General features: G+C 37.5%; 1 protein-coding gene across 30 annotated transcripts in view; it reads left to right on the top strand.

Moving 5' to 3' along the window:
* The window catches only part of MPDZ (multiple PDZ domain crumbs cell polarity complex component), a 668,265-nt gene extending 659,726 nt beyond the window's left edge, over positions 1-8,539 (top strand). For all 30 annotated transcript variants that reach the window (XM_060409464.1, XM_060409468.1, XM_060409467.1 and 27 more), the window contains 4 exons: positions 873-977; positions 1,515-1,627; positions 2,427-2,550; positions 4,410-8,539. In XM_060409464.1, coding sequence (XP_060265447.1) covers positions 873-977; positions 1,515-1,627; positions 2,427-2,550; positions 4,410-4,556 — 489 coding nt within the window. In that variant the 3' untranslated portion in view covers positions 4,557-8,539. The remainder of the gene's footprint in view (positions 1-872; positions 978-1,514; positions 1,628-2,426; positions 2,551-4,409) is intronic.
* The last annotated feature ends 17,187 nt before the right edge of the window (positions 8,540-25,726 follow it).

Below are 25,726 nucleotides of genomic sequence, written 5' to 3'. Positions count from 1 at the left end.
CTTTATTAAATTGAAAATTATCATCTGTGTTGCATTTATTTATCTGTTTTGTGGAAGCTTGATGTAAATGTGATTTATAACGTGAAACTACAAAACTTGCTTCAAAATTGAGGGATTTTGCATATGTAGAGCACTATGACAGAATTTATGCTAACTGCCCAGTTCTGAAATCATGTGAATATTCCATTAGTAACTCAGTCTCTACACAGTAAAATCTGTATGGCCTCATACCTTAAAACTGTCTCAAACAATGACCACTGTTTAGAAATGCTGTGTAAATCAGTAATGGTTCAATCTCCCTTTGATATGTGAATTTCTGACTAGCGCTTTAAAACTAGTTGTACACATAACACGGGGGTTAGAAAACTTCTCTCTAGAGCACTTTTTGCTGAAGATGAATATTTCAGACTGTGCAGGGCTTATGTGTCTGTATTGCAGTTAATGAACTCTACCGTGTGAATGCAGCCGAGTAACTGTGTCTGTCTTATAACCAGATTTTACTTACCGAAATAAGCAACGGACCAGTCCTGGCCTATCAGCCGTAGTTTGCCAACCCTTAACTTATAGTCACAGATAATGTATATAATAATAGTATCCAGAGGAATTCTTGTTCACAGATGATAACAGATGCAGTGTTCTTTGGGAGAAGTGCAGAGAAGGAAAGTGTGGTTCCCTGCCCCTGCTCCCAGAGATGATGGAGCATGGCCACTATGTGCAGCTTCTCTCTGTGGTTGCTGCTGCTGGGAGTCGGAGGTTTCCTTGGTTATATTTCTGGTGCTGATCAGCAGTATATGTGTGGCGTGGAGGGTGGGGAAGCAAATGGTCCCCCTCTCCATGGCGTTGTAGCAGATGGCTATTTCTCTCCATCGCAGGTTGGGGATAGGATTGTCAGTATCTGTGGCACATCCACTGAGGGGATGACTCACACCCAGGCAGTTAACTTACTGAAAAATGCCCCTGGCTCCATTGAAATGCAGGTAAGATTTTTATCCCAACTTTTCCGATTGTGGGTAGCTTGAGGACTCATGAGCTTTGATGTTAAAACTATAAAGTGAAATTTCCTGCTTTTATTTCCTGTTTCCCTTGAACATAAATGATTACATTGAGAGTTCCAAGAAAGTACACAGGAAATACATTCTGTCACATTTTTTTCTTAATGTATATGTTATTTCATACTTTTTATATCTAAGGGGGAAAATTCTCAGTCTTGGCAGGATATGATTAATTGCTGAAATTTTCAATGGTGTGATTGAGTGGCTTGTATTCTAAAGATCTTTAGAAAACAATTACATGTGATACCATGTTTGAAAGCATCAGGAACTTGATAGAATTGAATTAGTAGAATATCCTTAGTGTCAAAGATACCTCTGGACCTTATGAAATTTATTTTAACAGGAATGATTAAGTGAATGATGACATATACATTTTTAATCCCAGTGCTCTTTTTGAAGAATTACTGATGTCTTCCTAGCCACATGAGCGTGTTTTTCTATTTATATTTCTTCTGTGTTCAGGTGGTTGCTGGCGGAGACGTGAGTGTGGTCACAGGTCATCAACAGGAGCCTGCCAGTTCTAGTCTTTCTCTCACTGGGCTGACGTCAAGTAGTATATTTCAAGATGACTTAGGGTGAGCTCATATACTATCGTTTGTGTGTCCCTATGAGCCACATAAAGGTGAAATGATGGGCGATGAAGTATAAAACATGAAAACGATGTATGTCTAAGCTCTTTAAGTTTGGCATGGATTTATCAAAGACAGGCAGGCAGGCAGGCAGGTAGGAAGATGACAGACAGGCATGTATGTGTGCTACTGCTCTTCCTACATTTTCATCTCTTGAGTTGTTTGAAGGAACATTTTAGTCTTGGGGTCAGTCTATCCTTTTAAAATTTTCTACATTGCCTAATCATTTAATAGATCATACTTTTGAGTAAAAAAACTTTACAATTACCCAAACTTGAGTACAAAAGTATTAGAATATAGAGAGAGGAGAAGAGAGGAGCATGTTAGAATTTTTAAATTATCTGATGCAGATTTTATTTTGTTTATCTGTTTTTGTCTCTGAGCTTGGGAATACTGATGTTTATGATTTATTCCATCTTAGTCTTCAGTGCTTCTTCCTCTCACTTTAAATGAACTGGAAAAAGAAAGAGCTGCTACAATGTACAATGAGAAGTTACCATGAATATGTTAGGTTAAGGGTAGTATACATGGGTAATAGAATTAGGGAGTTAAGTAGGGCTTTATTAGAGTATGTAAATTTAACATTTGTAGCACAGCAGACACTGACAATTGAAGCATCCCTGAATACCCATGGTTTTCCACTGTTGGTGACACAGAGAATTCTGTCAGCTTTAGGTGGGTGTCAGATAACCCATTGATATACATATGAGATCTAATAGCTCTTGTTTTCTTCCCTTTACTGTAGGCCTCCTCAATGTAAGTCAATTACACTAGACCGAGGACCAGATGGCTTAGGCTTCAGTATAGTAGGAGGATATGGCAGTCCTCATGGAGACCTACCCATTTACGTTAAAACAGTGTTTGCGAAGGTAAGCTTTCAAATTTTAACTACCCTTTTCCCCCACAAAATGTTCACTAATAGTGGTCAGCAGCTGGCTTATTAGTTTATGGCCTCAGGTAATGCCAAATGGTCAACATTTGATTATTTTCTTGCACAACTCCCTACAGGAACAGGTCATTAAGTATTTTTGTCCAATTTGAGGTTTAGTTATGTTTAAAGGAATATAGGCTCAAATTGAAGTTCCATGGGTGCTCTCAACAATATACATAAAATTCATGAACTTGAGTTAGACAGTCAGGCCTGATTGTTTTCCTTTGCAAACAAGATGCATATAGTTGAATGTCTTTTGAAAATAGGACATTTTAAATATGTGTATGTTAAAGAGCTCTGGCATTTCTTTTTCTTTGCATTTTTTGTTGTGAAATATAAAATAGGCACGGAAGAGTACATATAATACATATGCAGAATGGCTAAGACGTGTTTATTTTGCAAGTTTCATTTCATTAAATGGAGTAGAAAAATAACTGCTAAAATTTTTGCGTATCCAGCAGCCCTGTCACTTACCACAAATGAGCTATGTGTAGTTAAGGGATTCAGTGAAGAAAAGAAAACCATTATATATAGTTGTAATCATATAGCATCCTGTTGGATGGTAAGAATGTTTAGGATACAAGTTATTAAAACATTACTGAGCCTGTTAAAATAATTTAAACCCATATAATTATTATTTGATAATTTGTTATGAAGATAATTTTTAGGAACTATAAAATTAGATGAAATTTCCTACAGGAGGAAATTCAGATTCTCAAAATTTTGTAGCACAAAGAAACAATTATGTTTAACCTACTAAAAGATTTCATTTGGGGGCTTTAGATTAGTATTATCATTCTTTTGAGTACTTACCTATGGAGATTTCATTCTATTATTATTTTTCAACCAATATAAAGTGCTATATCTATAGCAATCTAACAATGAGCCTATTTTGTGAGATTTTTTTAAAGCCATTGGTATGTCTAAAAACACGAATAGCACTTGCCAGTAAATAAAAGAGTCATGCAGTCCTTTTTCTCAGCCTCAGAACAGTTTATTTAAGGCATGCTAGTTAGAGCATATTTTAAGAATTTCATCATTATGGATTCCTCATTAACTTTTCCATATTTTTTATCTTATATTTAATTGCATAATTGCTTACTGTAAGTTTGCCTTAAGATAGGGTTCTTCTACAAACAGCAGTGTCTGTGTTTAGTCTTAATCATTTAGGGCCCGTAAGGAATATGAAGACTCCATCTACGCTTGGGAAGTAAAGAATCAAGCAGCTTAAGCTTCCTTTTCGAAGCTACAGAAAGAATTAGGATTAGAGTTTGCATGACTTGGGCTTCATCCTGTGCTTGTCAACATACATGTGGGCTTTTGTGCTTCTGCAGAACTTTGGGTTCGGTGGCCCTCATGTCCTTGTCCTATAAAACCGCTTGTCCTATAAAACTGCTAATCCTTTGTTTTCTTTCTGTAGGTCTTCTTTACAGGATAAAAAATCTTGGATTCTATGAAATCATTCCTACTAGGCATATTCCCAAATATTCTTTATTAATTTGAGTTCCCACCAACTGCTGTGCCGAACAGCCAAAAAACCATCCAACTAATCTACTGACTGCTAAATTCTCTCTCAAATTGGAATCTCAGTGCTAAAGCCATTTAGGAGAAAGGCTTCCTTTGTGTCTGTTCATCATTGCTTAATGGCTGTGGAGCACCCGTGGAGCACTGAGAGCAATGTGTGTGTACACGCAGAGCAATTTACATTCTTGTTTGGATCTTTTTCTGTTGTGTAGCTGTGAGGCAGCTTTTTTTTTTTTTTTTTGAGAAGTAAATAAACCCACTTTATAATTGCAGGGAGCAGCCTCCGAAGATGGCCGTCTAAAGAGGGGTGATCAGATCATTGCTGTCAATGGGCAGAGTCTGGAAGGGGTAACCCATGAAGAAGCTGTTGCCATCCTTAAGCGGACAAAAGGCACTGTCACTTTGATGGTTCTCTCCTGAATTTGCTGCCAGAATTGAGCCACTTCAACTTCTCCCTCACATCCCACACTATAGAGAGAGTGATCCTGCATATTCTTTGCAGGCTGTGTTCACTGGGCTCTTCAATCCTATAGGAAAAAAAAAATAACATTTAAGTTTGTTTTGTCATATGGAAATGATTTTCTTACTGACACTCTAGCATCACTTTCCCATTCTCTTTATATTTTGTGATGTAAACTCAAAGAGAAGGATCCTTTGTTTGCATAGATAAAGCTGGTCTTTCTTCCTGAAGATACCTGACATTTTATAATCAGGTGGGCAAATTTTAATGTGTGATCAGTGTTTAGTAGAGAAAGAAAAAGTCACTCAAAAGCTAACCAAGGAGAAGTGGCTTCATGAAATTAAGGTGAAAAATGAAAGTATAAGGAAGAAAATCTCGAGTTTTATAAAAATGTATTTTGTTAATCTACCTTCTCTCCCCACTTCTAAGAAAAGTTATACTGAAAGTCTTTAAAAATTCTTTCAATATTTAATTATTTTAAATATTACTTATTAAACATTGCATCTCTTAGCTCTAAATATACATATATAGTTTTCTCCAAAAATGGGCTTCATGATCAAGTAAAATAGCAGCAATAGGAATCAATGTCCCTAAGTTTGTAAAGAAATCATTTATTGCACATCTTGAGGTTCATTTTCATTTTTGACATATAATATTTCACCTTTCTATAAGTAAAATGATGGCTTTATCCTGTATTGACTATGGTTTCTCTAGAAAGCCTCCATGCTAAACATGAAGGAGCGTGGAAGTTTCTCTGAATTGTTAGTTCTGGTATTAAGGGATGCTTTGCTGAAAATATGTCTGTGTGCTGTGCAATTGGTTTTCAGTTAGTATTAATCTTAATGACAGAGAAAAAAGCAATGTGTTGGTAATTATTTTGGTTGTATGCCATTAGTAAATTGATAGAAAAATTAAGGGGATTAACATAACTTCATTTCATTGCCTTATATTAACATCTTATAATACAATAGTTTAAGACTAAGGGAAACAGATGGAGCTGTTTATTGAGACAACTGGTGAGGAATTATCATGTGTTCATTCCCATTTTAGAGCGTGAAACTCCTACATTAGAATATATAAAGTCATTTTGAATATTATCTATATTTGTAACAAAAGTAGTGTACAGATATTTTATTACAGCACTTTTGTGTAAATGCAGAATTGAAGTGAATAAATAAGTTTCATGGTGCACCAAAAAAAAAAAAAAAGGCAGGCATATTATTTTTTGTTCTTTTCACTGGGAAAGAGCTTTATTGTTCAAAATTTGCAATTTAAAATTGGTTTTTATCATGTCTAACTGAACATATGGTGTCCATAGTTACAGTTAGAGGAACTTTGGACAACTGCATTATGAAAAGCTCAATGTTTTTTATGCTAAAGATTCATAAACTCTGCATAGAGTGGAGGAAGAAAACAGTATTGAAGACAGAGAGGTGTTGTGCCTGTATGTGCTTTCTGAAATGCTATGAGTGAAGCAGTGTTTTGAATTGTTCTTTAGAGGGGTCAAGAGCTAAAGCATGTTCAGATAGAAAAAGTCATAATGAAAATTATTTCTAATAACATGAGAAATATGATTTGAACCCTGAGCAAGGAATTGGAGAACCTTTGTTCTGCCAGTTCTTTCCCTAATTAGCTGATGAACATATTCATTCCCTCTGATTTATCTCCTGTGTGAAGTGATAGGTTATTTTATCCCAAAGCTTGTTGTCAAGTTCTAAAATATAAAAATTCTGTGATTCTTAGATATACAAAATGAATGGATAGAGCTACACGTTGCAAGAATTCAGGAGATGTCCTTCCCAACTAACTCTTATAAGCTGAGATTCCTGATGCTGCAAAATGAATTTCAGGATCCCAGTGACACAGTCAACTTCTTAGTCTCCAAGGATCCTTCATCAAGAAGGCATTTCAGGATCCTCTCATAGTTGGCTGCTGGAAGCTGAGCCACCCACTCTTATGTTTTAACTAGCAAAGGTCTTATGGAGGCCACTCTATGGCATGCCCTAGGAAGGCAAGTTAACCAATGAATGTTGGCTTGAGTATGTGTGTGAGAGTACTGCAGTGATATCAGCCCAGTACGTAACTCTACTATTTTGTGTAGCATTGCCCCCAAAATTATGTCTCCCTGAAACCTCAGAATGTGACCTTATTTAGAAACAGACATCTGGCCTCCAGAACACTGAGAATAAATTTCTGCTCTTGTAAACCACCTCATGTGTAGTACTTTGCAATGGAAGCCCTAGGACACACTTAATAGAATATCTTGGATGTTTTTATATTCTTAGCTACCATTGCTGTGCCTAGCAAATAGGAGAGACTGTATACATTTTTATTCAGTATGCAGATGATTGAATTATAAGTTGTGGTTAATTTCATGGTATTACCTTGTTTTAGTTAAGCTAGCTATGGCCTTTATATTGAATTCAAAACAAAGCAGTGGGAATGCCACTTAGGGGTGTGAAGCACTAGAGGAAAGCGTCCCTCCTGAACTGTTAATTAACAAAGTTGAAGCATGTGGATGTGAAGAGAAGGAGCGAAGAAAGGAAGGAAAAGAAGATTTGAGAGGCAAGGAATATAGATGCATCAGCATTAGAGAATGACAGAGGCGTATGCTTCTTATATTATTCCTTCTTGGAAACATAAGATTTCTCTGTGCGGAAGGAAGAAAGTATTTGAGCAAAGAGTTTGAAGACTTGAACATTATAGTATTAATGCCAAATGCAACTCAAGACCATGTACAACTCATGATAGTGGCTTGCCTGTAATAGGTTCAGTATATTTGCTTTTGTGATTAAATCACATCGATGAATGCCAGACATTTCTGGTTTCTTTGTGACATCTTCTGAAAGATGATGATAGTGAAAATGATGATGTGTTTAGTTTCAACATCTACTGATACATAACAGCTGATGTTGCAGTGTGGTGTAGCAGGTCAGTAGAACCCATTTATCAGAATAGTGATGGAATTGGAAACATGAAAGATTAAAATTCATGAAAGACAAGAAAAAGAATTTTTTTTCCATTTTAAGGCTCTTGATAAAGCAGGTTTTGATTGATTCAAAGAAGCAAAGGAAGCTGTTCCCTGCTCTGAGATTACTGTGCCAAGCTGCCTTAGATCTGGTCATCTAGCTTACTGTCTGAGAATGCCAGACAGTGATTTAGTGCCTTTCTTCAGATCTCCATCATGGTGAGTGGAGAAGTTGAAAGGATGCCTGCAGGGAGACAAGAATCAATAAGCTTTTGAGGTCTAGGTGTGGCGATGTCAGAACTATCATCACCTGCTTTCAGCAGCCCTGGTGTGTTGTTTCGTGTCAGTGACAAGTATTCTGGAATGCATTTGATTTGTGCAAAGATGTTCCTCAACTTTGTCTACCAAAAAGTAATGTTTAACTTTGACTCTTCCTAAAGGGAGTTATTTTATTTTTACGGCATGATTGGACTCTGTTACCTCAAGGAAGGAAAAAATGTTGGTGGCAGGAACATTTCTAAATGAAGAGTGTGGAGACTAGGAAAGCAAATGTGGTTACTATGATTTTTGTATAATTGACCTTGCAGCTTTTTGCCTTCAAAATACAGTTACTCCATTTTATGTAAATTAGAAAAAAATTGTATCATTTTTCTAGGAATTTTATTTATCATTCAAGTACTAGTAAGTTCAGTCATAGGCCCTACAAAGGAATTCTTTCAAGACAGTGACAGACGAATGGTAGTGACCTCAGAATTCTCTCACGGAAAATGTTTCTTGATGTTTCAAAAAAATTACAACCATCATCAAAAAGGCAACTTCTAAGAGGGTGCTTTAACTTGTTCATTTAATAAACGATATTTTCCAGAAAGTTGTGTCATTTGCTGACTCTTTGTGATCCTTTATCCCTCCTTCTGACATCCTTCCCCTCCTCGCATGTGTATTTTCTGAAATAAACAATTATCCTTGGAAAACCTACTTTTTCTCTTATTTTCTTATTGATGTATTAGAAGTTGTGATTTTTCATGTGAGTCTACCCTGAAGTATTTGACATTCAAAATTCCACTCTCTAAATTTCATTTCCCTAAAGGTCCTTTATGCATTCAGGAAAACGTAACAGATTTAACTTGCTTTGGAAAATTAGATAACTATTTAAACCATGCATATGATAAGCTGTCAAGGAATGTGATGATTATTGTAGTGTTATATCCTGAAAGACATACAGTAATGTAAATTCAGAAGCTTTCCTTAAATGGATATGTTTTCATTTTTGTGTAACCATGTCTTTTTTCTTCTGAAGTTGGGTGCAGAATAACATCACCAATTCAATGGACATGAGTTTGAGCAAACCCCGGATGACAGTGAAGCGCAGGGAAAACCTGGCTCACTCAGTCCATGGGGTCGCAAAGAGTCGGACACAACTTAGCGACTAAACAACAAAAAAAATTGACTTGTTTTGCATAGGATCTTTACCATATCCTCATAAAACTTTGCTATTAATTACTAAATATTTATCATTAAAATAGACTCCCATTTAACTTAAGTGTGCTTCAAAGCAGAGTTGTATCTCACTACTTTAAGTGGAAAACCATGTTATTTGCCGTAAATTTTAGGGTAACTATGAGCAAAAGCAATGTTATTGTCAAAGTACCGTTGCCTACCAAGGGTGAAAGCTTGAAGTCTACATTCTGTGAAGGAGAGTTACAAATACTAGAATGGTGTTAATGACTCAATGGAGACGCTTCTGGACTTAAAAGAACTGTAAGAAGAATAGCTTGTTCATAATGTGATTAAAAGTTTTCTAGTGCTTTGTCATTATGCCCTACAAAAAAAAAGATCTCTCAATATACTGTTTGGAAAAAACTCTGAATGGTTTTGTTTGTAGATTCCTTTTTAAAATGTAAAAGGAAGCCATTCAATTCCTATTTTAAGAGTATTAATTAATGAGGTTAAGATTTTGTTTATAAGACTTTAACTGAAACCAGAATTGGGTCATCACCTCCAATGCTTTAGTATTGGCAATATGAGTTTTAAATAAAGGACAAATGACATAAATTAATGGAGTAAAATTAATGTTGTGATAATATTAAATAAAGCTAATGTCTCCTGCACCTGGAGGGCGATGCAGATGGTAGGCATACCTAATTATGCACCCTGCTGCCTTTAAGTGTACTGATAAAAATCTCTCAGCTGAGTATAAAATATGTTCATTCAATGGCTCCAGACACATTTGAGTAAGACAGCAAGCATAATACATAAAAAACATAGCCTAACATATATTTTTTGAGGAAAAGATGCAATTCTGTAAGTTAAATAATTACATATTTGCCTGGTTTTTAAATCATTCTTAGAGTCATAGTCTTTGTCCTTTCTGTGTATATTAGAATATACGTCAGTTCCATTAGGAAAAGATTTTCTCAAACTAGCTAGGAAGTAATTTAAGTTTACATTTTTACTTCCTATGCATTCGTTATAAAGATAAAATAGAATCCTAAATCAGTTGATTTGATTTCTTACCCTAGGTACAAATTAGACTGGCCAGATATCACGCAGATATGTATAAATTTGTTCAATTGTTTAAGAAGTAGCTACTCTAGAAAACATGTCAGTAATAATTAGATAATTTTTTTTTTACTACCGGTATTTCAGAGATGTCACTGAACTTTATAAAACTTACTAGGTATTTCCTTCTTCAAGGAATGTGAATTCTGGCTTTGTTTTGTTGCAGTTGGATACCTATGCATTTGAAAGTGCAACTTCCCAAGTTTTAGCTTCAGAATGATTTTTTAAATGCTTCTATGATACTTCTTATATACATCCCGTATTTTTCTTATAATTAGATGTATGTCTGTAACCTGTGTGCATGCTAAGTCACTTTAGTTGTGTCCAACTCTCCGAACTTATAGACTGTAGCCCACCAGGCTCCTCTGTCAATTTCTCCAGGCAAGAATATTGGAGTGGTAGCCATGCCCTCCTGCAGGGTGTCTTCTTGACCTAGGGATTGAACCCTTGTCTCTTACAACTCCAGTATTGGCAGGCAGGTTTACTACTAGTGCCACCTGGAAAGTCCATTTATATAACCTACATTTTAAAAAATGGCAAGTAAAATATTCTTCTTCAGACACAGTTTTTACCAAAATAGATCTAATGCCAGATGTTCATTTTATGATAAAGGATGCTGGCTCATTAAAAAAAAAAAAGTCAGGGCTAGGGAGCATATAATTTCTTCTTTCGTTCTTTAATCTTAGGGCTAATGAATAAAGGAATTATACATTTTAAAATACACATTTGTAATGTTTCTTGGCATTTGGATAAAAAAAAAATGGGAATTAGGTTCAACTCAGTCATCTACATTTATTGTTAAGTACCTATTAGTCCTATTCAGTAGTTAGTTTTTTTTTTTTTATAGCTTTTCCTTTCTGTATGTTATAGGTATTCATGTAACAAAGTCATCAAGTCTCAACACTCACTTTGACTGCCTTGAATGAGTGAATGTAAGTCAGAGCTGATGAATGTCTTACACTGAAGGAGCTCTAGATTTCTCTGAAATCCATCGTGGGCCTCTGGGTCTCAAGGCCCTGGATTCATTTCCTGGCTTGGTCCCAGACTGAAGGGCAGTTGACCTCTTGGAGTCTCTGCCTCCTTGACTGTAAAAGGGAAATGATAGCATCTTCCTCACAGCTTCATTAGTGTCAAATGAGATGATGTATCTGCTCATGGTGGCACTAAGTAAATTGTTAGACATATTTTTAGTATTTCTTAAGTTAGTGTAACTTCAGAGCTGCTATGATACCTGTAGTGAAATTGTGGGGGTCATCTAGAGTAGAATGTGCTGTCACTAGTCTTAAATTTTATCCCAATTTTAAAATAAACTTGTCAAGTGTCCTCTTAGTTTCTCATCCTAGAAATGTCCTCATACTTTCTCTTAGAATGGAAAGCAAAGTCAGAAATGACTCCAGAAGAGCTGAGAATGATATAATCTCATTGGTTGATGAAGCAAATGTGTCACTGCTTAACATTTTAAATAAGATATTTTGGTATGGGAGTTATTTAAGCCTAGTGAGAGGCTTCATCATCAATCTGAGCCCCATCTCTTGTATAATAAGCAGAGTTTCTAATTTTGAAAGTAGATGGGAAGTTGTTCAATATTCATCACCCCATAATCTCTCCTAGTCCTCTGTGTTCAATTAATAGGAAAAGTAAACTTTATTTTCATCTTCCTTTTTAGGTACAGCCTTCTCAGAAGGGAGGGAATGAAGAAATGAGCTTGGTAGACTAAACAGTCATCTAGAAGGAAGTTGGTGAGGTCAGACTGTCACATCCTTTCTTAGGTATTTTATCAAGGGATTGATACTGAACAAGTTGGGGAAATGTAAGGTGGCAATTGTATGCACTGCTAGTGAGTAAATGCTTCAGTCCCTTCCCTTCCACCTCCCCTCCCCCCACCCCAAGGATTTAAGGAAACATTATTAGGTTTTAAAGAGGACTACTCCCAAGTGACAATCACAGTTGATTATAAAATCAGCTTCAAGGTGTATGATCCACCTCTTGATGGTTCATACTGTTAAAGATTGAGGTGAGGGCCTCCGTTTGGATCCTGCAGCATGCTTTTCTTTAGGTGTGATGAAGGGTGATGTTTTTCCGTACTAGAGAGCAGATGACTGGTATATGTAAGCCTAATTTCTAGGTTTGGACATTGGGAGGGGTAAGCCTATAACGCATTCTCAGTCCCCACTTGTTAATAAAATGGTTTATGGGTATTTACAAAAGAAATCATGCTTTTCAATTACCTAAATATTGGAAGTCAGTTAAGAGCCAAGAATCATCTTAAACCTTTATAAGGCACTGAAATCCCAATGAATGTATATGTTTATACCAGCTGTGCAGAAGTGATCCTTTGCAGGTAGATGAGCTCCTGAGAAAGTTGGAAATGGAAGTCCTAAAGTGGAAGAATGTTGGTAGGTTTTCCCTGATGACCATGGATCACGTATTCCATGATAATTTGTGATGATGTTGGGCTTTCCCTGTAGCTCAGCTGGTAAAGAACCTGCTTGCAATATGGGAGATCTGGGTTTGATCCCTGGGTTGGGAAGGTCCCCTGGAGAAGGGAAAGGCTACCCACTTCAGTATTCTGGCCTGCAGTATTCCATGGATTGTATAGTCCATAGTGTCACAGAGTCAGACACAACTGAGCAACTTTCACTTGTGGTGATGTTATTACTTAGAAAACTTAACTATTTTTCAAGTGAAAACAAGAAAAAATTATTGAAGTAGCTTTAACTTTCCATACAGGGATTCTAAATACTAGAGAAGATAGTTTAGCTGCTAAAGAATTTGAATGGGATTGTGGAAAATGTTCCCTACTTGAAGGAGAAAAAAATAAAATTAGAGCCATAAGTCTTTCCTTTATTAAGGCCAGATACTTAGTATTGCCAAGTATATTTCTTAATGGGGATAGTATCTTCCAACTAAGGTTTTTAAAGTTGAAATAGGTAATAGATGTGAAAGATTTTAGTCTCAAAGCATCAGTTCAGTCGCTCAGTCATGTCCAGCTTTTTGCAACCCTGTGAACCGCTGCGTGCCAGGCCTCCATGTCCATCACCAACTGCCGGAGTTTACCCAGACTTGTCCATCGAGTTGGTGATGCCATCCAACCCTCTCATCCTCTGTCGTCCCCTTCTCCTCTTGGCCTCAGTCTTTCCCAGCATCAGGGTCTTTTCAAATGTGTCAGCTCTTTATGTCAGGTGGCCAAAGTATTGGAGTTTCAGCTTCAACATCAGTCCTTCCAGTGAACACCCAGGACTGATCTCCTTTAGGAGAGACTGATTGGATCTCCTTGCAGTCAGTCCAAGGGACTCTCAAGAGTCTTCTCCAGTACTACAGTTCAAAAGTATCAATTCTTCGGTGCTCAGCTTTCTTCACAGTCCAACTCTTACATCCATACGTGACCACTGGAAAAACCATAGCCTTGACTAGACAGACCTTTGTTGGCAAAGTAATATCTCTGCTTTTTAATACGCTATCTAGGTTGGTCATAACTTTCCTTCCAAGGAGTAAGCGTCTTTTAATTTCATGGCAGCAATCACCATCTGCAGTGATTTTGGAGCCTCAAAAAATAAAGTTAGCCACTGTTTTCACTGTTTCCCCATCTATTTGCCATGAAGTGATGGGACCAGATGCCATGATCTTCATTTTCTGAATGTTGAGCTTTAAGCCAGCTTTTTCACTCTCCTCTTTCACATTCATCAAGAAACTCTTTAGCTCTTCTTCACATCCTGCCGTAAGGGTGGTGTCATCTGCATATCTGAGGTTATTGATATTTCTCCCAGCAATGTTGATTCCACCTTGTGTTTCTTCCAGTCCAGTGTTTCTCATGATGTACTCTGCATATAAGTTAAATAAGCAGGGTGATAATATACAGCCTTGACGTACTCCTTTTCCTATTTGGAACCAGTCTGTTGTTCCATGTGCAGTTCTAACTGTTGCTTCCTGACCTGCATAAAGGTTTCTCAAGAGGCAGTTGAGGTGGTCTGGTATTCCCATCTCTCTCAGAATTTTCCACAATTTATTGTGATCCACACAGTCAAAGGCTTTGCCATAGTCAATAAAGCAGAAATAGATGTTTTTCTGGAACTCTTGCTTTTTCGATGATCCAGCAGATGTTGGCAATTTGATCTCTGGTTCCTCTGCCTTTTCTAAATGCGGCTTGAACATCTGGAAGTTCACAGTTCATGTATTGCTAAAGCCTAGCTTGGAGAATTTTGAGCATTAGTTTACTAGCGTGTGAGATGAGTGCAATTGTTTGGTAGTTTGAGCAATCTTTGGCATTTCTTTTCTTAGAGATTGGAATGAAACTGGCATTTTCCAGTCCTGTGGCAACTGCTGAGTTTTCCAAATTTGCTGACATATTGAGTGCAGCACTTTCACAGCATCATCTTTTAGGATTTGAAATATCTCAAAGCATAGATCATTGTTATTATATATTAGCTAAGCCACACATTTATGACTTTTTTTGATTAAAAGTTATCAAATTGACCAGTCCTGTCAAAATAATATGTTTTGTCATTTTCCTGTTAAATAGCTCTAGAAATGTTCCTACTCATACAATGCTTTATTAATGAATGAAGCATTTATATATGCCACTCTTTTCTAAAAGTATTAGGTGGTGTATGTATTTAAAAATTGTGTTATGTGGTTTTTTTAAATTAATAATGATAAATCCATTAAAGCACAAACCCACACTCATTCCCAAGCATGTTCTTTCCACTATTAATGTGTCTTGAACATAACCATTTATAGCAGGTAGTTACATCATGTTGCTTTAAATTTTGTACCTTATGGGCTTTATTCAGTTCAGTTAAGTGGCTCAGTCATGTCTGACTCTTTGTGATCCCATGGACTGCAGCACTCCAGGCTTCCCTGTCCATCACCAACTCCTGGAGCTTGCTCAAACTTATGTCCATTGAGTCGGTGATGCCATCCAACCATCTCATCCTCTGTTGTCCCCTTCTCCCGCCTTCAGTCTTTCCCAGCATCAGGGTCTTTTCCAATGAGTCACTTCTTCGCATCAGGTGGACAAAGTATTGGAACTTCAGCTTCAACATCAGTCCTTCCAGTAAATATTCAGGATTGATTTCCTTTAGGATTGACTGGTTTGATCTCCTTGCAGTCCAAGGGACTCTCAAGAGTCTTCTCTAACACCATAGTTCAAAAGCATCGGTTCTTCAGTGCTCGTCCTTCTTTATGGTCCAACTCTCACATCCATACATGACTACTGGAAAAACCATAGCTTTGACTAGACCAGCCTTTGTTGGTATTGTAACGTCTCTGCTTTTTAATATGCTGTCTAGGTTTGTCACAGCTTTTCTTCCAAGGAGCGAGTGTCTTTTAATTTCATGGCTTCAGTAACCATCTGTAGTGATTTTGTAGCCCAAGAAAATAAAGTCTGTCACTGTTTCCACTGTTTCCCCATCTATTTGCCATGAAGTGATGGGACCAGGTGCCATGATCTTCGTTTTCTGAATATCGAGTTCTAAGTCAGTTTTTCACTCTCCTCTTTCACCTTTATCAAGAGGCTCTTTAGTTGCCATGTGACCTTGTGCCAGAAGGTGACTTATCTGAACTTCAGTGTCCTCATTGCTGAAAGGAGGACTATGATGAATGCTTTCTAGGATTGTCATACAATATCTTTTCTCTAGTCCCCTCTTAGAAGTGTTATCCTATGCAGAAGTGAGGGAAATAATATTAGCTCAGGAGTGTTACTCAGCAATGTAGAGAGAGGTGAGGGAGGGAAAGAAGGAAGGCAGGAAGAAAGAAAAAGTTGATTTAGAGAAAAGGAGAAGATCTTTAGCCCCAAGACTATTATAAAATTTCTACTATTGAATATGAAAGTTAAATATTTTCTTCCTCAGAGTCAATGGAAAACAAAAAGACAAGGTCAATTACAGTTTGGGAAAAGCAGAATTTACAAAATCTCACATACTACATATAAATAAATAATAAGACCTTTATAAGTACTTAGTAACTACAAATAAATGAATGATAGAATAATTTTGGAACAGACTTGACCAGATCAAGGTAAATGAAACCAAAATAATGCCAGTGGGCTCAATGCTAGTTTGCATCTTCTGCAACTTTTTTCTCTTTTCCTTCTTTTCAAACTTTTTATTTAACTTTGACTTTGCCAACAAAGGTCCATCTAGTGAAGGCTATGGTTTTTCCAGTGGTCATGTATGGATGCGAGAGTTGGACTGTGAAGAAAACTGAGTGCTAAAGAATTGATGCTTTTGAACTGTGGTGTTGGAGAAGACTCTTGAGAGTCCCTTGGACTGCAAGGAGATCCAACCAGTCTCTCCTAAAGGAGATCAGTCCTTGGTGTTTCTTGGAAGGACTGATGCTGACGCTGAAACTCCAATACTTTGGCCACCTCATACAAAGTATTGACTCATTGGAAAAGACTGTGATGCTGGGAGGGATTGGGGGAAGGAGGAGAAGGGGACGACGGAGGGTGAGAAGGCTGGATGGCATCATCGGCTCGATGGACATGAGTTTGGGTAAACTCTGGGAGTTAGTGATGGACAGGGAGCCCTGGCGTGCTGCGATCATGGGGTCACAAAGACTTGGACATGACTGAGGGACTGAACTGAACTGAACTGAATAGAATGGTGATAAATCATGGATATTTTTCACTCTATGAGGAAGTAGGAAAATTACACAAAGTTTCAAAGGGTTGAAGGGCAGAATGCTGCTGCTGTTTGTTCGTGTAGACATTGCTGAAACTTAGGGCCAGTGGATAGTTTCCGTAGGAATGCTTGGTATCTAGGTAAAAGCTGGCAGAATGGTTTTAACCTTTCCAGAATGTCCTTGAAGAAAAGTTACTTCTTGCTCAGTTGAAATTACTCCCCAAGATAGTCTTTATTATAAAAAAGAATATATCATATGTGTCTTATTTAATCAAGCCCACTTTCCACAATATATAAACCTGAGTACAACATCTACTGGACAAACTGTGAATCTTCATAAATATTAGTACTAAGGCCCTGTTTATCTCTTTGACTTCTACCTTAGGTAGTACTAATGATAATCAGAATAGTCTATTCCAGTGGTACTGGTTGATACCCTGCAGAGAATATTTCCTCTGTACTTTAGTCTGTGAACCATCTGAAGTCCTCTGAGAAGCATCCTTAGAGGTGGCATGATGAAAAAGTGAAGTAAAGCCATAATCTAGATATTTTAGTTTTATAGAGTGTAGATTTGGCTTGAAGTATAATCAAAGTATTAACAAAATACTCAACACCTAGAGTTGTAATGTTTGATAAATGAGGTAAGAGTTGATAACCAGAGTACTCTTTGGCCCAATATTTTTTTTTTTCACCTGTGTTCTGCATGAACTCCTTAGACAGTGAATGTTTCCTGGAAATAGATGATTGATTAAAGGTTCAGTGACTGTCAGGACAGCCTCTGTAGGATCTTCCCCAGTCTTCCCTTCTCCCTCCACCAAACAACCCCCTCCTTTTAGTGAAAATATTTATGCCCATTGGAGCAGTTCCCTTACAATACCAACACTGTTTCTGTCCTTGTGATTTTTTTTCAGTGTTGTTCACAACTGTCAAAGATGATTTGATGCCTCTCTTAAAGAAATAGATAAGAGCTAATTCCTGCAAATCTTTTAATCTTTGCCTTGGATTAAAAAAAAAATAATAAGAAGAAGGAGCAGTGACTGCAGACATTTCCTCGAGAAGTGTCATAACCTTAAGGACTCTGGTTAGTGAGACTAAGAGAGCGCATTGCTGAGGTAAACTGAAGGCAAAGACCATCTGACTGTGACTGTCAGGGAGAACCCCAGCTCCAACCCATTGTTTTACTACAAGGACTGAAGAACGACAGCTCTTTCTCAGAATTGTTGTCAGACTTCGTCTAGAAGAGGTGCTCTCAATACCTTTTTGACAAATGAAGGAAATGAAGCTTGTGGAAGTTAAGGAATCAGACAGTGTCGTGAAGTCTCATTGTCTTTACTCTCTGATAGCAAAATGCACCGTCCCTGATAACTCAGTCTTTTCTGTCCGTAGCTTATTTATCAACTTCCCAATCACTTTCGCTTTCCTGTCAGCCCTCTTCAGATTCCCAGTACATATTACATGGTAGACTTGAAGTCTGAAGCTGATTTTCATAACATGACCAGTGGATGAACTGTAATTAATGATAAATGGGCTGTATTCAAAGAAGCACAGACTGGCAACTAAAATAGGTAACTGAACGGAGACTGAAGTATTTATTTCATTTACGGAGCTTTAGGTTTATGCTCATTAAACTTTCTTAAAAATCTTTTGACTGATCTCTGTCTTACTCCAATCTTCACTCTCAAAGAAGGGATTGCAAATTCCATCCCCTCACCTGCTCCTTTCTCAGTCCATTTCCCATACTACATGCTGCGCAGTTTCTTTGCTCCATCTTCAGTCTAGAACGGCCACACATGTCTGGCAAGCAGGACAGATTCACCCAGGACTCCTGGCTAACCTAGAAACTCTACATAAACTCCTCGAGTGTCATGGAGGGAAATGCAGAGTGGCCCATAGGCAATGAATTGAATCTCTAACTCTGATCACTTGGCAAAATCATCTCGTTATCCGGTTTCAACACATACATAAATGATGCCAAGCAAAAAGATAAAAAGAAGAAAGAAAAGAAATCTGTCTTCTTGGAAGAATGTATAGGGACGGTTAGGTGGACTTATGTGAATATAGCACAAATATGTAGTGAGATTGTATCTGGAACTGTGGAATACCTGTTTTTCTATGCACTGCACAGCTCTCACTCCACTCCTTCTGCCCCTTACCTGTCTTTCTTTCTATCCCTCTCCTAAAAACAAACAAACAAACAAAAAAAAACCCCTCCCCAGCCCACAGTAAAATATAAGCAAACTCTCAAAGTAGCTGCTGGCAAAAGTATTAGAGGAAAAAGTTTAAGTTCTTAATACACAGTGTTTTAATTCCCCAAAACAATATCAGAATATGGCTGCTGAGGAAGAAGGAACAGAAGGAATTCAAGGCCTTAAAGTGGGATGCAGGGGAAAGAACCGCCTGATGTAAGGACCCAGAAGCTGCGGGGAAGGCACGTGGCACCCTCCTGTCCTTGAGTGAATGTCTCCCTTTGACAGTTTGCTTGAATCCAGCAGCAGTGCCCTGATGCTGACAAACACTCCAGGTCGTGGAACTGGAGGAAGAGGCACTGAAGGACTTGGGTAGGTTTCATGACGAGGGAAAAGTCTTCCTCCCTGGTTAGGGAGAGTGCATATCATTATCAGTTACAAAGTTCTGTAAGAGAGGAGCAAGGACCATGGCACTTCTGTTTCTCACAAGCAGACATTGAAGTCCACATACAAAGGGTATCTCTAACTCCTGAGTGGCTAGCGTTTCAAAGTTTTGGGGAAGGAGAATAATTGGAGACGAAGAGGATGGTGGTTGACGAAGAGGATGGTGGTTGAGAATAGCATCTGGAACGTGGTTTACCACTGCTCTAGCTAATGGTTAGCCTGGGCACAGACTGGTTAGTTAGGGGAGAAACTTCCTTTACTTGAACTTCAAATATAACCTAGTAGCACTGTCCTCCCACAGGGCAGTGCTTTGTGATCACTGAGGGTGTCTATCCCTGGTTTGTCAGGGTGTGTCCTGAGCACAGACCAGAAGGGGAAGAGTTTCCTTTCATTCTGCAGTCAGCAGTCAAAATGGTTATCTTGGCTCCTAGCGTGACCTTGATTCCAAGCCCCACTTCACATTTCCTGTCTCCTAGGAAGACCTTTTATTGTTCTTGTCTTTGTCCTTGGTCTAGACTGTGCTGTTCTGAGTTGCTCACCCATGTCCAATTCTTTCCAACCCCATGGACTGTAGCCCACCAGGCTCCTCTCTCCATGGGGATTCTCCAGGCAAGAATGCTGGAGTGGGTTGCCATGCCCCTCCTCATGGGGATCTTCCCAAGCCAGAGATCAAACCCAGATCTCCCACATTGCCAGGCGGGTTCTTTACCATCTGAGCTACCAGGAAAGCCCCTAGATTGTCTACTTATGTCGTATTCTGTTAAATTTTTAAACAATTGACATAGAAAAACTAGTGTTTGGTATGTGCTAAATACCGATGTTTGAAGGGGCTTCCCCTGTGGCTCAGCTGGTAAAGAATCCTGCAGTGAGGGAGACCTGGGTTTTATCCCTGAGTTGGGAAGATCCCTGGAGAAGGGAAAGGCTACCCACACCAGTATTTTGGCCTGGAGAATTCCATAGACTGTATAGTCCATGGGGTCTCAAAGAGTCAGACATGACTGAGCAACTTTCACTTTCAGACTTTGTTAGAGGAGGAAGCTAAGTCAAACACTTTTGTGGAGATCAAAGAAAACCCTGGATGTGCTCAAGAACTCTGGAAGTGAAATGCGCTGGTTCTTTGTGAGTCCTGATTTTGCTTCCAAGAGTAAGGCTTCTGTGTTTTTAAGTTTTTTGACCCATTTGTGTCACTGACACTACTCATTTGGACTAGTTGTGCAATCCTGCCACTCTACTCAGATGCGTCTCAGGTGTTCTGCTGTGTAGAAACATGTCCATACTTTGCTTAGTCTACAACTTGGCCCTGAGTTTTCCAATCTGATTCTCCAGTTCTGGTTCAGAGGAGTGCTAGTCCTGTCACTCTGTTCATAATTTTCAAAACATGATTGGAATATCCTGGCCTCCATGATTCTATTAACACTTACCTTTTTCTGAAATAACCTTTTCTTTAGCCTGTCCCTGGATTCATTCTTCAAGACCTAGCTCAAATCATTTATTCTTCATCAAGTTATCTCTTTAATGAGCTAGTATGTGTTAAAGTGCTTCCCATGGCAAGTACTTAGAACACTGATTATTGTTAATCAGAACTCATCTCTCTTCTTATGCTCATAAAATTTCATCTCTGTGGAGAAGGAAATGGCAACCCGCTCCATTTTTCTTGCCTGGGAAAGTCCATGGACAGAAGAGCCTGGTGGGCAGGAGCCCATGGGATTACATGACTGAGCTGCATGCATGCAGGGGATGAGGGGTAGAGGGTGATGGTGAAGGTGTTAGTTGCTCAGTTGTGTCCACCTCTTTGTGACCCCATGGACTGTAACCTGCCACACTCTTCTGTCCATGGAATTCTCCATGGAGAGGGATTGGTAGCAATAAACAGGTAAAACTTAAAAAAAATTTTATCTCCGGCATAGAATTTTTTGAGTGTTACATATTACCTACTAAAAAAAAATCGTGTATGGTCTAAAAATAATTTGTTGGATCATTGGTTAAACTCAGTTAAAGAGATTTGTTTTATGTCAGGCTTCTCAGAATGTCAAATACAGCAATATATTGTAAATCTTCACTGAGTGTGGGATACCATTTTCCAAACCAAATTGACCAAAAATATCTGATGAGACTGAAGTTCCAAGGAATACATTTTAAGGAAGCACATCTCTACTCCACCAGACTTTGATCTAATAAAGTCATTTGGCTATATATTCTCTTTCCCAATAAATTTTAAGCTTCTGGCTGGACCAATCCAGCCAGAATCAAATTTTTTTCCCCCCATGAAATATTACATGTATCATATAGCAGGCCATATTACATTTTCTTTTTGAGAGAGAAAGATTTTTTTTTTCCTAAAGGAACTGGAAAGGAGTTAAAAGCAAGGAAGTTAGAGAGCATGTATGTATCATGTTTAAGAAATTAATTGAGTTGTGAGTGGTAAAAAGGAAACCCTCTGTGCCTGTCTTGCACACACAGAGCATGGAGCTGGACAGGGAAATACTGGATCAGCTTTTGGCATGCCCACAAAGTTACAACAACGTAATTTAGCTGATATTAGAAGATTAGGTTGTAGAGTACAAGCCAGTCCTTTTACAGTCAAATATGTTTCCAAGTTGGCTACTCTTCCTTGGTGAGTTCTTATGTATGGGTATATTTTAGTATTCCAATATCTACATCTTTCTAGGTTATTAAATTTGACCAAAACCTTGATCACATATTATGGATCTGGCATGGGGTCATTCTAAAGTGAATACTAAATAAGAGGCCTGAAAATCCTTGACTTTCCATAAGATTAAAAATTTTAAATTATAGAAGAATCTAATCCACTGATATTATAGAGGAAGCATCTTCAAAATTACCAGCAATCTGTGGTTAAACTGGGACTAAAACTCAGGTTTCCTGACAATGAGTGACTCTTTTCATTGAACACAAGTATTTAAATGTGATTTGAATTCTTTTTAAAGGAATTCAGTACTTAAATGATTTATAGTAATAGTATCTTCCCATATTAATTTCATTGAGGGGAATTAGCCAAGTATTAATCTTGTACATTTGAAATTGGAGCCAAGAAGATGAATGGATAATAGCTGATTATTGTCATTAACTTATTGAGCTGTACTTTGAAAAGTTCAGATATTAAACCAGGAGAGTCCATCATCATCACTACGTAGAAATTTCTAGTAGAATGCTCTCTGAAGACCGTTCAGATTCGGCTCGCTCTTCGACAGGAGTAGGCTGCAGATGAACAACGTTTTCAGTTGCTGCTGAGCTTTATTGTCTCTCAGATTGTGTCTGTGAGTTGGTGTTAATTTATTTTCATCTACATTCTCCATGAAAATATAAGGCAAACCTCCCATCAGTATACTATCATTCCAGCCACTAAGTTTTGTGACAGATACAGAAAAACAAAAATAAGCAATATTACATATATATGTATATACACACATATGTATAATATATGGCTTCCCAGGTGGTGCTGCTGGTTAAGAATCCGCCTACCAATGCAGGAGACATAAGAGACGAGGGTTCAATCTCTAGGTCAGAAAGATCCTCTGGAAGAGAGCATGGTAACCCACTCTAGTATTCTTACCTGTAGAATCCCCATGGACAGAGGAGCCTGTTGGGCTACAGTCTGTGAAATTGCAGAGTTGGACACAACTGAAGTGATTTAGCATGCATGCATGCATATGTATATTTTATTTGCACCGAGTCTTAGTTGCAACACACAGGATCTTTGATCTTCGTTGCGGCATGCAGACTGTTAGTTGTGGCACATGGGATCTAGTTCCCTGCCAGAGATCAAACTCAAGACCCGTGCCACTGCACCACCAGGGAAGTCCTAACAAAATTATATTTTGATTATTACTCCGTTTACTACTGAGCCAAGAGTCCTGCATAAGCTTGATTAAATGTCTATGTTTGTTTGATAGTGATTGTAATATTAAGTTATAGAACAAACCCATTTTGTGGTAAATTAATATTTTGAGAAGTTTAAAAGCATTTGTGCATGTATAGTCAGTTGGAATCATATGTGATTATAAAGCTCATTCTATATATGGAAATGCATTATAAATTGACAGGTTGAGATTAGCAATGAACACTATTAAGATATCTCAGTGTAAGTTTTTGAAAGTACAGTCCCATTTAAAGGGAAAATTTAAGGATAAATACATCAAGGATTAGCGTACAACTTTTAGAGATACAATAATAAATGTAACAGATGAACTAACCTTACACCCGCACCTAAATATGAGACTCACGATGTGAACATCAGATATTTTGGTTTTGACAACCATCGCTGGTTCATGTATGTACATAACGGTGCAACAGTGACACCACTGGGCCAGACTTATCTTACTTCTTAAGCTTCAAGGTATTAAAAAAAGTTAGATGTTTAAGAGAAATGGAGATAACTGAGTAAAACATGTGGATGATTATGAAACTATGCTATTGAATTTGGGGGACAACTGGGGACGACTTTCCACCGGTGCCTTTTACAAAGTGCTGACTTTGTGTTTGGAATGCTACCTCAATGACTGAAAATATACAGACCAGATCATAAATATGCCTGACGGAATAAAATCAGACTGTTCCTAATACTCCAAAAAATGTTGCCAATTGCTAAACACATTTGTATTTAGTTTAAATTTTCAAAGAGAAAATAAAACCCATGAGAAGAAAAGAAATCCATGCAACAGTTTAATTTTTTCCCCAGAATCCAGCCACTAGAGGGCAGGAGAGTCCATGCTACTCTGACTTTGATCTCCATTACCTGCCCCCTTCCTCAGACCCCCTTCCCCACTCTGTCTTCGGCCCATCTTTCTCTTTCTGAATAGATAAATATATTTTCAGAAAGGGGGCTGTTTCTTCTTTCTAAAATACTGGAGCATAACATTTTCTAGAAACATATCTGAGATACAAGTAGAATATGAGATATATCTTTTTCCAGATTTAAGGGTGTGATTATATTCTTTTTGTTTCTATTAAAATTAGCCCTATTTTTAAGTAAATACTTGGGGCAAAAAAAGGAGGGAGCATATCCACAGGCTTTTCTGTAGCTGTTGAAAAAATTAATATAAAATACTAAATTAGTTAATTCTTAGGTCAGTTCTTAAGAAATCTTCCATTCCTGAAAAGCTAACTTAAAGTGAGAAAATATAAAAGTGATAAAGCCAAGCTCTTTGTATTCTTAATAAGAAACTCTGTATGAAGAACATAAAATAATAGCCACATAAAATACTTGAAACTTAGAAGCCTAGATTTTCATTGATGTTATCATTGCATATAATTGCTAGAATTTGGAAGAGAAAGAAGGCTTTTTCAAATTTATTTTTCAGTTTTCTTTATCTTTCTCTCTTCTAACAAAAGCTTTTATCTTTGGCAAAACAAAAGATTTGGTTGAAATTGTTCTTTGACTTAAGTGGAAACTGATTGTGTGAGTACTTACTTTGTGTTTTATCCAATAAAGAAAGATTATGTTTTAATACATCACTGATAAGTTAAAATCATTTCTCTGGTTTCTGCTTCCACTTCTATCAGTGATCATCATTGCATTTGTCAACATTTTGTGCATAAAATTTCCTCTGCAGGGGAAAAAATAAACTTAGCTAGGATCTTTGCAATAGAAATACTTAAATTTTTAATTTTAATTTTAATTTTTCTATGAACATAGTTACAGAACTGGTAGTTTTACTTGCTAAAGAATGGAATTCTATAGAGAAATTTTTTTGAGAAATATGAGCTTTCCTTAGAAAATTTGATTAAGTATGGTTAAACCTTCACCTATATTCTTGAACAACTATTTATTCCCCTACACAGTATTGGGCATAGAGCAGATACTCAATTTGTTCAAGAAAAATTAGCATCTGTTGGTTGTATCTAAATTCCAAACATGCTGGGAACTCTTAGCCCTTCCTTATGGAAGTTAATAGTTTCTAGAGTAATAAATGTTCAATATTGCTAACTCTAGGATAAATTTAAAAACTTGTATTTGTTAATTTTTGTTAAAGTTTCCCAATCTCCTCATAAAAGTGCTCTGTGATAAGTATTTTTTTCCAGTGAAAGTGAATTGGGTTATTGTGGCAGAGCATTGTAAAACAAACTTTAAGACTATTATTGCAAGCAAACTGCAGTGTCTCAAAGACAGTGTTGTCAATTACTGGCCTAAGTGATAAATTTTCTCCAAATTCCCTGCGTGTTGTCAGCAGGATTTCTTTTTTTTTTTTTTTTTTTTTTGGTAACTCCCATACTTAGTTTTGGTACTTTGCCCCTCATGCACAAATTCACTTTGTAAATTTGCAAAAGATTAAGTTCTGGATGTGGCCTAGGGCTTGATAGGCAACTTCCTGGAAAGGCTTTGCAGTAAGAGC

The sequence above is a fragment of the Ovis aries genome, chromosome 2, assembly GCF_016772045.2.
Source record: "Ovis aries strain OAR_USU_Benz2616 breed Rambouillet chromosome 2, ARS-UI_Ramb_v3.0, whole genome shotgun sequence".
Classification (NCBI taxonomy): Eukaryota; Metazoa; Chordata; class Mammalia; order Artiodactyla; family Bovidae; genus Ovis; species Ovis aries.
Note: the sequence above shows the minus strand (reverse complement) of the source record. Positions and strands in the feature narration are given on the sequence as shown.